General features: G+C 30.0%; 1 protein-coding gene across 1 annotated transcript in view; it reads left to right on the top strand.

Annotated features, from left to right (window-relative positions):
- LOC117177279 (iroquois-class homeodomain protein IRX-3) overlaps window positions 1-15,625 on the top strand; it is a 36,761-nt gene that overhangs the window by 14,125 nt on the left and 7,011 nt on the right. The window contains exon 3 of the mRNA XM_033367874.1: window positions 8,841-8,953. Within this exon, the coding sequence (XP_033223765.1) occupies window positions 8,841-8,953 (113 nt within the window). The remainder of the gene's footprint in view (window positions 1-8,840; window positions 8,954-15,625) is intronic.

Genomic DNA, 15,625 nt, shown 5'->3' with positions numbered 1-15,625 from the left:
ACTTTAAATATGCATGCAAATATGAGTGTCTGAAAATATTTTTGAGGTCACGTCGATACATAAACAGCTGTCTTTTGACAAATATGAATACATTTTGTAATTTGGCTTGGACGTTGGATTCAAGAAAAAGCATCTCACTACTTATCTTCTAAGCGTCGAGTGTAAGCATTGGGAAATTTCTTCGTAAAAAAAAATGGTCAATAAAACCTTGCGTATATGTTTTTTAGTATCCATCGACGTAACTAGCAATAATTTGTATATTTCACAACAGAAGTTGTTGAATAAAATATTGAAATTTGTTTCAGAGCGGCAGAAAAAGATTTTCCAAAGTATTGTTTAATCCATTTTACTATAAAGCTTCAGGAACACTCCTTGTGTTGTCCATCATCGTAACATCCATCGTTTCATGTTGTGGCGTCAGCTGACAAGATGACTGCACGATGAGGGCCAAATAATAATACTAATAGCATGGGACGAAACATAATTTTTTTTTATAACGTGGGCAATAGTAATTATTTACATAAGTGTATTGAAATATAATTTTCTTATTTTTATAAAGCTATTTTAATCAAGTCATTCATAAAAACTTACGGTGAGAAATAATTTTTGCCTAAACTAATAAAACAATACATTTTTGTCCCATGCAATTGGTACCATTGTTTGTCCCTCGGCGTGCAGACATCTTAGAGTCTTGGATTACTCCCAAATGGCCAAAAGTTAAAGTCAAAAATCGAATACACCCTAAAAATTTTTTTGAGTACTTCGTTCAAACAAACATAACCTCTAAATAACATACATATTTTATTATTTTTTTGGTAAGTTGAAAAATATTTTTCGATTTATTTCACTTATGAAAGTTATACAAATATATAAATTTAAAGAGCATTTAATTAAAAAATTTTAGCGAATTTTAAAGGATTCTAAGGAATTATTCATTTTTTAAATTAATTTGAAGGGATTTTAAAGTGTTTGAAATATTAGAATAATGCATTTTCTAGAATAGCGGAAGATATGGAACGATTTTACAGCACCTTTAAAGTTTGAAGATATTTAAAAAGATTTCATAGAATTTCCCAGAATTTTATAATATTTTATTGGATTTTAAAGGATTTATTAACGAGAAGTGAGATATTTTGTAGGGTATAAAAGATTTGAAGACATTGAAACTACATTTTTGGAATTCACCCTGAATTCTAATTAATTTATTCTTAATTTTTTGAAATTCGTTAGTATTCATTTGAGTTTCTTTTAATTCCCTTGAATACTTCTAAATTTACTCAGTTTTATTTGATTAGATGAACTTAAAAGGTTTCGAAACAGTTTTGATTGAATTCGTCCTGATGATCAATTGATAAAATGATCAAATGATTGGAAATATTTAAATGTAAGGTGGAGTTATCTGAATAAATTTTGATTCCTCTACAAAATTAACTGCAACAATTATTATCATTAGTTGTTTCTGTGGATCCTTTTTTGTGTAAAATAGTAAACGTTTCGAGATCAAATAATTTCCTCATCAGGAAAGATTAATATTTTTTTTTAATAATAAGACAATTTGTTTACCAATTTTGAAAAGATAATTTGTGGTGTTTCAAAATCATGAACTCTGATTATTTCTCTCGGTGTGATTCTTCAATATGGAGTGGAACGTTTGTTTTAACTCATTCAATAAATTAAAATTGGTAACTTTCAACAGAATTAAATCGAGAAAAGAATCAGAGATCACGATTCTGAAGCACTACATATTAACTTCTTTTCATTATTGTCAAACAAATGGAGTTCTTGTTGACTAATATGGACTAATGTTTCCTGGTGAGAAGAGCATTTCGTCATACGCACAACTTCGTACAATCGCAAAACATCGATTAATTTATTTACTTGTGTTATTCGAGAAACATTGCATTGAAATTTTGATAATTGTTCAATATTTTATCTTCATAAACCTCTGTTTTGAAAGAGTTTTAAACGTTTTAAAACCATGTTCAAACCTTATAAAACCTGGTTGAACCTACTGAATACAATTCATCTTTTTTTGAACATTTTTGTTAACATTAGGATGAATATAGAAAAAAAATATTAAAAAGTTTGGATTTATGAGTACATTGAATTAAAAAAATTCCGGTAAAACCGCCTCAATTTTATCAATTTCGAACTTTTTTGAAATTTTGTTTTTTTAAGTTTTAAGTTTTTAGATATTTTCCAACGGATTTCAAAAATACGATGAGAAATTCTATCAAGAAGAAACAGGTTAATGCCTATATTAGATTAAAAATATCACACTTTAACAACAATATTTTCACGATTTTTTAATAATCTGCATTTTCTATTTAAAAAATCCAAATACTGATAACTTAGCCCAGAATAAATTTTCCACAAATCGGTAAGATAAGTGTCATCTTATTTGCCTTCCCGAATTAAAATAAACTCGTTCTCTCAATTCAATTGAATTTTTTATGATTTTAAAAATTTTGTTCCTTTCATTTAAATTATTTTTGATTCATCTTAAATTCGTATGAATTGCATCGAATTCTCTTTAATTTCTTTGTATTCTTTTAATTGAGCCTAATTTAATTGAAATCGATGGAATATTTTCCAATTAAGAAAAAGTTTACATTCATGTGGATTCCACCATAAATTCTTATTAATTTGTTTTGAATTCATGTAAATCCTTTACAATTTCTGGGAATTTTCTTGAATTTTGTTTAGTTCTCCCTGAATTCTTTTAAATACTGCTGAATTCTTCCAAATTCACTCAGTTCTACTAAATCCATTTGATTAAAAATTTTGTAATTCATCCTAAAGTCTTTTAAATTCGAGTATACAAAACAGTTTGAATTTTTCTTTTCAATATATATTTTTTCTTTTCTTTGAATTCGACCTTAATTACATTAAATTAACTTTAATTATATTTCATTACTTCTATTTGATAATTCAATTTTTTTTTCAAATATTGTTGCATTCGCTTTGGATATTTTTGTATCCCATTTTATTCAATTTGATGTACATTTTGGTTCCTTTCTTCACTGAACTGAAATGAATGCTATTTTTTGCAATTCATTTGAATTCTTTTAAATATAACTCGAACTGTTTTGAATTCATTCGGAATTATTATTAATTTATCCTAAATTCTTTCAAATACACCTGGCATTCTTATGTATTTCATAAAAATATTAAGAATTTAAAAGAACGTTAGTCATATTAATAATACACAATTGTCACCTTTGGTCAATTTTATCAAATTTTAGTAACTTTTTTGTCTAGAATTTATTCACATTTTTGACGCATATTTAAACACTTTGAAACGGCATCGTCAGGCACTCAATGACATAAAAAAAATCTTAAAATAAAATAATTTCAAATGAATGAAAACTCAGGAGCTTCAAGTTGAATGGACAGACATAATGAAGCCAACTCACTCAATCGTTATTATTTGAATTTAAAAATTTCTTTATATTTGATCCGGACCAAATCCAAAAAAGTTTCTAAAAGGGGAAAAAAGCGAAAGACATATAAATGTTCAAGTATAAATGTTAAAAACTATAAACGAATGTACATATTGATGAGATACTTTTCTTGAAGAATTTTTTATTTTGCGGATTTTATATCAATAGTTGAGTTACTTATTTAAAGCGGTGATTTGAGTCAAGCTTGGACGAAAAAATGATTGCTCTCGAGCCAAGTTTTATGTTCTGGGGCAAAAACAAAGCGTAGAGCTGAGGAATATGAAGAATATTGTCCTTCTTATTTTGTGCTCTTGTGCGCGGAGTGGACTGTCGTAAATTCGATCGTTAACGACTGAGATAACAAAAACGCAACAGCGCCATGACAGTGTTCCACTGTATGCTCCTTTAAAACGGCGGATTCATAATAAATGCTGCACGGCATAGTTTCTTCGGCTCTTTGTGTGGTCCGATAACCTCCGGATCTGGACGACAGTCATCGCGTTATTAACACTCGTGATTGGACGATAGAATCTCGATAAGTGCATTCCTGAGTTCAAGAGATGATAAATATTGTTTCCGATCCTCCAATTCAAACTGCAAAGATACATCACTCCGCGATTTTAACATTAAGGGTGTGCGATAGAATGGCACGTGACCAATTACATGTTATTCGGCTGCTTTATCATTAGAAAAATGAATATCTTGGGCTGAAACTTTGGGAAATGGTTCAAAATACATAAGGGTATGTATCTGGTCCATTTGAGTCTTTATTTTGTTTAAATAGTGCAGTTTTATTACTTTCCTGACTTGGAATGTAACTGAGAACGGGGCTTCAGTGCCCTGGGTAGAATGGAATTAATAAAATGGCATTATTTGAAAAAAATAAAAACTGAAATGGATAGAGACAGATGTACCTTCATGTATTTTAAACCATTTCCTAAAATTCAGCGAAATATTTTTATTTTTTTAATTGCAAAGTCACTGAATGTAATAAAATGTAATAATTGGTCACGTGACAGACGTTCACATGCGTGTAAAGGGCTGTTCAACCATTAAAGCTATAAATGTAAATAACAGAAATTTTTTCAATGGTTGGAAAAATTAAAATAAGTGATTTTATTTTACAAGCAAAGTTAGTAAAGAATCTGAATAGGGAATTCACAACATCTCCCCGGTTTCCCTCTTTTCTCTTTTTTTAAAGAAACCCTCTTTTTCTCCCTGTTTTTAAGAATCTTTCCCCTATTCTCATTTTTCTGCTGAAATGTGAACTGAATAAATATATTTTTTGCTTAGAATTAATCTCGTTTACTTAAAAATTGGAATCTTTAATTAAAGGTTCAATTATTTTGTTGAAAATTCCTTTTGTTGCCGTTGAAAAGTGATTGTTTTCGGTTGAAAATTCAACTATTATATTTCAGATTGAGAATTTTTTGTTGTTGTTTTTTTATTTTAATTGAAAACTAATTTTTTAAACTGCACTTTTGACTAATCCATTATTGGTTGAAAATCTCTATGTCGTATTCTAAATTCGTATTTCTTAGTTGGAAATTATTATTACACCATTAATAATAATTTCCAACCAATTGATTATTTTTAATTTCTAATTTCACTACTTGGTTTAAAGAGAACTTTTTTATTTACAAAAATTCATATTTTATGGTTAAAAAATAAATTGTTTTGTAGGAAAATCGCTTTCTTTGGTTGAACATCTTTTTTGTTGAAAATTCATCTGTTTAGTTAAACTCAACTAGTTGGTTAAAAATGCAATGCTAATTAGTTGAAAATGAACTGTTTTATTAAAAAACTTAGGCTTTTGGGTTCAACGATAAACTGGTTTGTAGAAAATTCCTTTTTGAGCTGAAAAATTCGTGTTCTTTGGTTCAAAATGTTGTTATTTTCGTAGTAAATTAAACTATTCTGTTTAAATTAACTTTCGTAATACAAATTTAACTATTTTTTTGTACATTTGTATTTATGAATGAATTCGCCTATTTTATTTAAAATAAAAACATTTTCTTCGCGAAATATCAGATGATATATTTTTCCCTGGGAATCAATACCCTTTTTTTATTGAAAACTAAACTACATGGTTGCGAATTAAACTTCTGGGGTAAAAATTAATTATTTTTCTCTTGAAAATTCAATGATTTTGTTGACAATTTTATTATTCTGTTAAGAAATCAACTGTCCTGTTAACAATTTGTTTCGTTTGTTGAAAATTTAACTGTTTTCTAAATAAATTAACTTTTTGGCTTGAAGATTCGACTTTTTTTTTAAATGCAACTTTTTGTCGTCTTTTCAAGTTGAAAATTCATCTATTTTGTTTGAAAGGTCAACTATTTTTTTGGTTCAAACGTATTTCTTTTTACAAAATAGTGTAACGCATTTTTTTGGACGGTCCTTAAAATTAATTTATAGGGTTCGAAGTTCATCCTGTTTTTTTCTGTTTGGAATAATTTGTTCTGGGTCAACAAGTTAAAAATATATAAGAAGTTTATCAAACATTTGTTATTATTTAAATTAATCGACACGCAATTTTCGTCTGTTGCAAAGCTTCTTGGCTCTTTATCGTGTTTTGCAAAGTTGCCTGGCTTTCTACAAACAATTCACAAACAGTTTTACTTTTGTATTTATAATTTTTTAAATAAACTCATCGATCGTTTATAGTCTAAATCGAAAAGAGATTCAATAATCTGCAGGTTTATTGTAATAAAACAATTTGCAATCGGTGTTTTTTATTTGTTCTTTGTTTTTGTATTCGTTTAAATAACAGAGGTAAGAATATTTTATAGTATAAATCGATAAGATTTTCAATAACCTTCAGGTTTATTTTAATTAAACAATCTGAAATCGGCCTTTTTTATTTTATTTTTTCATTTGTTTAAACAACAGAGGTAAGAACGCGGAAACCCGATGAAGCCTTTGCTCAAGACGCGATGAACTCGATTTCTTGCTTTGACATTAATTTCACATGGCTTCTATGACCTTAAGAGTTCAGATCCGCTGGATTGACCTACAATTTCTCACAGATCCACCTCGGAAGTTATAAATAAATTATTTTTCCAATTTACCTTTTTTTCTGAAATAATTCCAACATTTCCCTGATGGTCTTATAAAAAGTCATATTCTCATAGGCAATTTAATTGCGCATATTTTTTCTTTAGAGAAAAGGTTCTAGCTTCTGCCGTTTTCGAATTAAACTCGAAAAACCCGTTTGTCAGAAAATACATTTTTGTGTCTTTTTTAAATTAAACTCGCCATGATTTGACCAATTCTTACCATTTGTGGGTGAAATTTTTAGAAAATATTCTTTATGGAGTTGCATGATTGTGGAAGTGAATGATGTATGCACATTTTTATTTAAACAACAGTTATAAAGCTTCAAACTAACTTTGCAATCTTAGGAATTTTATCAAATTCTTTTGAATTCCTTTAAAGTTTTCTAAATTTTTATGAATTTCACCGAACTCTTATTTCCCCTTAATTTCTGTAAATTCACTAGAAATCCATTTAATACTTTGTTTGAATTTATTTTTAATTAACTTAAATTTTGTTGAATTCGCTTTGAATTCCCTTTACTTACATTTAACTCATTTCGATGGAAATGTTTGTCCTTTTTTACTTAAACTCACCATAATTCAGTCGATTCTTAAAATTTTCAAGTGAAATTTACAGGAAATATTCTTCATGGTGCTCTACAACTGGTAGAGTAAATGAAATTTAAGCATTGTTGTTCAAACAAAAGTTATAAATTGTTACGTGATGCATTGCATAAATCACGCATTCATATCTTCAAGTGCATGGGGAGGGTCCACAGAATATGGAACAAAAAATAAAAAATAAACAAAATAAATATTAAAACTTTTCAACATATTTCAGTTGCTTTCTCTTGAAGATTATATTTCAGATGAAAATTTTATTATTTGGTTGCAAATTCAAAAATTTTAAAGTCGTCTTTTTTGTGTGAAATATCCGAGAAACAACGAATAACTTGAGAACAGTATTTGTTGAGAATTTATCTTTTTGGTATAAAATGTAATTATTTTGATGAAGGGTGAACCATTTTATTAAAAAATCATTTCGATCGTTGAACACAGACGAATTTCAATAAATTAAAGTATTTTTAGTTCTAAAAGGAAAAGACCTTTATAGTTAAAAATTAGTTTCTCTTGATGGAAAATTAATTTCTTTAATTGAAAATGTAATTATTCCAGCTAAAGATTTATTATTTTGTTGAAAAAATTGAAATTTGTTGAAAAATCTTACTGGTAACTAAAAATGTAACTATTCCATTTTTGGCTGAAAATTGATTTTTTTTAAATTAACAATTTAACTACTAATGTAACTTTTCCCTTTTGATTGAAAATTGATACTTTTTTATTAAAAATTCGTCTTTATTGGTAGAAAAGTAATTTTTTTCATTGAAATTTCCTTTTTCTGTGGCCTGACAGTTCAACGATTTGGATCAAATGTTTTTTCTTTCTTGATTGAAAAATTTTTATTTGCCGGAAATTCGTCTTTTTGGTTAAAAAATATTTGAAAAACTATTTGGAAAACTATTTTGTTCAAAAAGTAACTTTTTTTAAATTCAACTCTGGATGAAAATTGATTTAATTTGTTGAAACTGTTTTGTTGTTGAAAAATTAGTTATTTAATTTCTCTCGGGTAATTCATCTTCTTTTTGAAAAATAAATTTTTCCTGATAATAATTCAACCGGTTTTGGTTTAACTTTAATATTTTTTGTTTAAAAGTTCGGCTTGGTTGAAAGTTCATTTTTATAGGTAGAAGATTCAGATCTTTGCCTAAATATTCAACTATTTTTTGAAAATTCAAGTGTTTTGTTATGAAGTCATCTTTTTATGATTAAAATTCAACAGTTTTGTTGAAAATTCATCTATTTGGATACAAAAACCATCATTTTGAATTTGATATTCACGATATTCTGTTAAAAATTAAACTACCTTTTAAAAGATTAAATCATTCCTTTACAAATTTAATCTTTTTTTAAATTTAAGCATTTAACTGAAAATTCATTTTAGTAGGTTTCAATTTCTACAATTTGGTTAAAAATTCTACTCTTTTGTTAAAAATTTTTTTTTTAAATAAATCTAAATTAGCTTAAAATTCGGTATCTTAGTCAAATTGATATCAATTCTAATTAAAAAAAGCTCTTTACATATGGAATTCAAGTATCTGTGATAGCACAAAATTATTGCACTAAAAAAAGTTTAGTTTCATTACACCTACAGTTTCTATTCTGTTTCCTGAAAATTATTTTTTTTCTGTAAAAAAAGTACCTGGAAAAATATATTCTTTTTGTCCTGGAAAACCTGAAAAAGTTCTGAAATTTTTTAAGATACGCTAGTCACCCTAAATTAATTATAAATATGTTTCAGGCTGCTGGACTCGATTTGAAAGAAAACCTAGGCGCCGGAGCAGCGGCGTGGCCTTATCCATCGGTTTATCCGCATCCGTACGATGCGGCCTTTGCGAGTTATCCCTTCAACGGGTAAGTTTATTTAATTTTTAATTATCATTATTATTATTGTGTTACCATTAAGCCATATCCCTTAGGAATCATCGCAGGCGAATAGCTTCACAAAGTCATCAAGTAAATCTCTCCACTTAGGCCCATTAGTAGCCATAACTACGATTAATCGTGGTACATTTTCTTAAATCACATTTGGGATCTGATGCTTCCTCGCAGACTCGCAATTCCTGAAAAAAACAACAAATCACACTGAAGCGAATTAAATATTCATGAGGCTTATATGACGCGAGAAAATATTTTTAAAATAATTAAAAGCTTTCATGCTATGTTGCTTCGTGATATCATGAGGGGACCGAATGCTTCAGAGTGGTTTATCACACGAGAATCGAGAAATAATTAATACTTCATAAATCATCGGACCCGCGATTTTCCTCTACATTGTGTGAGATACATGAATTATGCGTGTATACAAACACTTTTTATCATTTTTAATGAGATTGGGTTAATCGACCATGATGCAATGTAGATTTTAAATATTAAAAATAAATGAGGCTACTTTATATTTTTAGAAATAATTGTTCAGCCTTTAAACGATTCGGTAGCTTTTATCAAGTTTTAGAAGTTAAAAATTCTAACAATTGCAATTTGAAAGAAATTGTTCCTTCTTTTTCTTTTCGAATTTTTGTTCGATTTTCAATATTAAAAAAAATGAAATATGATAAAATATTTTGCTAAAAAAATGGTCAAATAGGGTTCTTTTTGATATAAAAAAGTTCTTTTTCCTAAAACTGCTTCTTATTAATATAGGAATAGCTCTTAATCATACAGAAAAAAAGTTCTTTTTCCTAAAGCTGCTTCTTATTAATATAGGAATAGCTCTTAATCATTCAGATAATTAAAAAGTTACAATAACTTCGGGGATCAAATATAGAATAATAATCAAGCAATCATAGTACTTAAAAGCAGTATTTGATATCCCTTAACATTTTTTTTAACTATCGAAATTCTTTAAGAGTTTTTAAATTTTCTTGGTGTTAAAAATTGTTTGAAATTGTTGTAATTCCTTGAAATGGCCTAAAATTGTTAAAATAATCGGAAATCTTCAAGATCGCTTGGAATCCTTGGAGATTCCATAAAATGCTGCAAATATTGTAAATTCGTATTTTAATCTATTGAAATATTCCTAATAGTTAATAATCCTATATAATCTTTGGAAATCCCAAAAAGCTCTGTAGAATCGCTTGAAATTATTTAAATGTCTTCAAATTCATTCAAAACTTTAAAATTGGGAAATTAGTTGAATTCCTTTATTAGTGAAAATTCCTTTAATCTCCTTGAGAATAGAATATATTGAATCTAAATATCTGTTGAAATTCCTCACCAATTCTATACTCATCTTAAATCCTATCTGAAATCCTAAAAAAAATTTGAAATCCCTTAAAATCTTTGAAATCGATAGGAATGCTTTAAAATTGTATTCTCTAGAATTTTTTATATCGAATCCCTGAAGATCCTTGGAAACCTTAAAAAATTGTTATAATGTCCTAAGTTGTTTAGATCTCATGAAATTCTTTGTAATCTTCTAAAATAACGTAAAATACTAAAAATCCTTAAAAATTTGTTCAATTACTTCTCCTTTGAAACTGTTGAAATTGCTATGAATTCCTTGAAATTTCATTACCTAGAATTTATTTACCTATTTCTTATTTATTTACAAAAGTAAATATTTTCTTCCACTTTCTTTACCAAGAAAATAACTAGCTGAAAGAAACTAGTCAATTCTTATCAGCGGTAGTTTCTTTTATAGTTCCATGTAAGTTGCGATGCAATCGGTACTTGTCGAACTTCAGCGCGCTTTGGCCGTACGTTAAAGATAACGAGCGGCGGGTAACACATAAACATTCTAATAAATTAGCGTTCAGTTGACCCGCGACTGTCGCCGCAACGTTCTTCTCACTTGCTCCGCATGCAAACTCGGAATCGCGTGTCATAACTCGACCGGTGAAAGGTCCATGTAGATAAATCAATCTGTTGCTGGTGATTATTAGAAATCGGGCTACAAGAGTGGGAGCAAGATAAAAGCTTGAGAAGGACTCGAGAATAAGTGTCATTAGCTGAGTCAGTAATTAGCAGCTTTATCTTACTCCCTGGCTCTACAAGATAGAAAATCAATCTTCATTCTTATAAACTCAAATACTTTAATATCTTTTTAAATCTAGCATGTTTAAATTATTGAGCCAACCATCCGAATTTGGGTCACCCATCTGACTTTAAGTCACCCATCCGACTTTGGGTCACCCATCCGACTTTGGGTCACCCATCCAACTTTGGGTCACACATTCGACTCTATTTATGGTTTACCAATCCGACTCTGCCAAAGGGTCACCAATCCGAATATCAACCCTGGCGAATGATTGGTTATGAATCGGAAATAAGAGAAAAGAAGTGTCATAATGAAGAATTGCAAAGGAAATAGAATTGGGCAATGAATCATAATGGATATTGCACGCTGGTGGTTGGGGAGAAGAATATCAATGATGGTTGGCATGGAAGTGGTTCAGAGTCACGTCGGTTGTTACCCAGGTAAGGTAACGTGGGCTGACAACGACAACGTCAGGCAACTCGAGGAATCTGACGCACTTCCGGTGAGACTGCTTCGTATGCACGGAAGCGATCAGGTACTACAGCTTGCTTAGCATCCATTCGGTCTAGTCGCTAGCACACTGACTCTTCCTTTATCGAGACCTACCGCCGGTTTGCGCCGGAACTGAATGAGCAAACGCAGGGTAAGCGTTGTCGGAAAGGAATTGCTTTTGTCGCATTTGCAAGCTGTGACACCTGTTTCTACGATATAATTCTACAGAATGTTGATTTTGACACCACTTTTCCCATCATGAAAATTCATGACTGATTTACGACTGTTTCCTCTGAATGCAATTTTGTTTCGTTTCGAGTTCATTGATCAATTGTCCAATTTGGTTAATTAAGTTTTTTTTTATTTCTTGTTTCGATTGTAAGCTCCCAAATTGATAGCTATGGAAAGCACACAATGAAAGAGTCGAGGATTTTATTTCGCCTTACAAAACATCCGCCTTCTGGATTTGTTTAAGCTCCTAATTGACATGGTTGGATAACCCCATGTCAAACGATAATGCAACATTTTTAGCTCTTAACTCGACTTCCAAATTGATTAAGATTTCAATTACACGAAAGTGTATGAATAAATCACACCATTTCCATTCACTTCGAATTCCATTTGATTCATTGCTCTTCCTCTCTGGATCGACACTAATAAGCCAATCAAGTCTTACAATCTCCATACATTAAAAAATATCTTGAAAATGAACTTCTATGAAAAGGGATATTAAATTTACTAGCATTTTCGTGAATTCGTCGGAAACCGTTTGTTCAAGATAAATTAAACTCTATCCAGAAGAAATATGCGTGACTGTCACTTAATCGTAAGCATATAAAAAGCCTATAATGCAGTGTTGGCATGCACGGCCGCGAGGTCGGGATCGACCGGGTTAACGGTCTTGTCTTTCCGGTGGATTGGCCCTGCTTCCGGGGACATATAGGGTAGACAATAAGAAAGAAGCAGTGGCATTTGTAAAATAAAAATCGTGTTTGTTGTATGCGTATGTCGCGACACGTATTAATAAGTTTGTCCGTACAACGGCTGATGTGTCAGCACGCGCCCCAGGACTCCGTTTTAAACGTGAGATGAATTAGATTTCTGATATAGCAATTTTTTTCTTATCACAGCTGAAACTGCTAAACATTATTCAGAATTAAAAAGGCATGAATAGTAATGACTGGTTGAGTTGTGTTTTACCAAAATCTTAATATCCTACTGTTCGAATCCAGGCTCGATTTGTTCTTATTCTAAAAAGAAAAAAAAAACTAGTACAGTAGGACATTAGTTTAAACTTAGATTGTCAAGTGAATATCGTGTTATTTAAAGTTTTAATTTTATGTTGAAAAATTGTTATTATGAGACAAAACGCACTTAAAAAGTGCGATTATACTTAAGGTTACGACAGCGATAGCGATAAGACGAGACGCACTGCGATTCGATGATCGAAGGTCGAATGACCGGTACTTTAGTTTCTATTTCATTACAACATAGTCAGCATATTAGTTGAGATGCAGTAAATTATTATCACGAGGTCATCAAAACGACAAGAAACTGATTATATACTTTTCAACTTCTATTTTTTGTCCCCTATCTCGGTCAATTCACTGTCACTTTTTTGTACATCCTGAAGGAAAATTGAGCTCAACAGCTAACTTCAATTCGAACCTAGAAATATAGCAAACAAATTATCAAATGTGTTAATCCGATTGATTTTAAATGAGACTTTTGTACTCCAGAAGATCGTCAGACATTAAACTCTTGAGTTCAAATCCCTTGCCAAGTCCCTTAATTACCCCAACTCTCATAATAAGCCTCCAGGTTAGCCTGACGTACTCAGGCTTGTGGGTTATCCAATTTCTAAAATCCTCTGCTGTCTGCAGCCAGGTTTATATCAAAAGCGATCGAACTCGCTTAAAAATTTTGTCAGGGAAGTGGAAAACTGCAAAAAAACTCATGAAAATTTATGAATTAAACCGGTAAATTATTTTAGAGTTGAAAATGATAATGTGTGGTGATGACGGTTTGTCAGTAACGAGGTTTGGAAACGTGTCACTGACTCTGAAGCAGAGCTTTCTACACATCTCCCGGCTCATCGGTTCTGACTAACCTTTGAAGGGTCCCTAACGTGGTATACAAAAAGCATCCCCCGACCGTAACCGGGTCATTAAACGGCAGTACATCATCCTAGACGTCCATACGCCATGGACGATGTATGGGGTTTTACACCACAGTCTTTGGCCCACGTACTCACTTCGTCATTAGCCACAAATATTCTGCGTGTTGGCATTATACCCTCGAAACTTCGTGGGATTTTCACTCTCGAGAATCATCCATGAGAAAGTTCCTACTAATGAAAGTCGACTCTTTTTTTTTCTACCAAAATTATAAAAAAGGTTCACTTCCAAAGTACCAGGGAAAATATTTGACTACAAGTTATAGAAGATTATAAAAGTCATCTGTTTAGTTCTAATTTTTAATAGGGGATTGGGGGAAAGTTTTTTAAGATTCGTGACATGGGGGGGGGGGGGGGGGGGGGGGGTAAATGTAGAATGTAACATCACGTGGAAAATATAAATGTGAATAACAATTTTTTGGAATGCCTGGAATTTGTGGATAAAAATTCATCTCTTTTAGTCGAAATTTCTACTATTTGGTCGGAGAATTAATAAATTTTTTCTAGGGAAATTTTACCTTTTCTATTTTTTGTTCAATGTTTATTTTTTTAACGGAAAAGTCTACTAGTATATTTTCGGTTCAGCATTAATTTCTTTTTGTCAGAATTTCTCCTATTTAGTTAAATATTTAATTATTTTGTTGTAAATTCGTCTTTTTTACTTGAAAATTAATTTATTTACGTAAAAATTTACGTATCCTATTTTATGTTAAAAATTGATCGCCTTTAGTTAAAAATACAACTATTCAAATTAATTAAAGCTTAAAATTAATTTTTTAAAAGAAAATATACCTTTTCCATTATTGGTTGAAAATTTCTGTATTTTATTCTAAATTCCTCTTTTTAAATATACAATTTTATTATTATCTTAGCGAATTCAACTATGTGATTGAAATGAAGTTTTACTAAAAAATTCTCAATTTTAGATCAAACATTGAACTGTTTTGTAGAGAATTGGTCCCTTTGGTTTGAAAATTCAACAATTTTGTTAGAAATATTTTTTCTCTCGACAGAAAAGTCTTCCCTGGTGGAAAATTAACTGTTTTGTTGAAAATTGTTACTTCTGGTTGAATTTAACTGTTTTTGATTTAAAATAAAAAAAATTTGGTTGCAATGTGATTTATTACAATTTTGATTGAGAATTTATCTTTTTGGTTAAAATCGACTGGTTGATTTAAAATAAAAATATTGTTTGATATTGAAATATCAAATGTTATATTTTTTGTTGAGAATTAATCTTCTTTGATTGAAAATGGAACTACTTGGTTGAACTTTTTGTTAAAAAATCGTTTTCTTTTGGTAGAAGATTTTTGGATGAAATTTTCGTCCTTTCGGATTAAAAATTATATTATATTTAAAATTAATCTTTTTGTCCGAAAATCCACTTGGTTTGTTGAAAATACGCCTTTTTGTATTAAAAATTCATCCTCTTTGGTAGAAAAGCCTATTTGGTTAAAAATTCATCTGTTCGTGGTTAAATTTAATTTTTATTTGTATGAAAATTCGACCATTTGGTTATAAATTCGACTCTACTATAGGTTGCAAATTCAACTACCTTTATGTAAATTTTGTTTAATGATGTTAGTGTTTTAATTTAGGCGTTTATCAAATTAAATGAAAGAAAGTTTCAGTAGCTTTCTTCAGTATCAAAAGATTATGCATTCGTCTGGTTCTATGTATCGCTAAAAGAGTAAGTTGAAGACAAAGTTTTGAGTTAGATAAATATTTAATCATTGAATCTTCATTGTATCCTGTCTGGCTGATAACGAAACTATGTACTGGGTGTGATGGGGCTACCTATTATTTATAAACATCCTGAATATCTTCGAGATAATATTATGCGATTGCAGGCTGTATGGTGTATAAATAATACGAGACA

Source organism: Belonocnema kinseyi, chromosome 7 (assembly GCF_010883055.1).
Source record: "Belonocnema kinseyi isolate 2016_QV_RU_SX_M_011 chromosome 7, B_treatae_v1, whole genome shotgun sequence".
NCBI lineage: Eukaryota > Metazoa > Arthropoda > Insecta > Hymenoptera > Cynipidae > Belonocnema > Belonocnema kinseyi.
The sequence above is the reverse complement of the archived record's forward strand: the minus strand, read 5'-3'. Positions and strand labels throughout refer to the sequence as shown.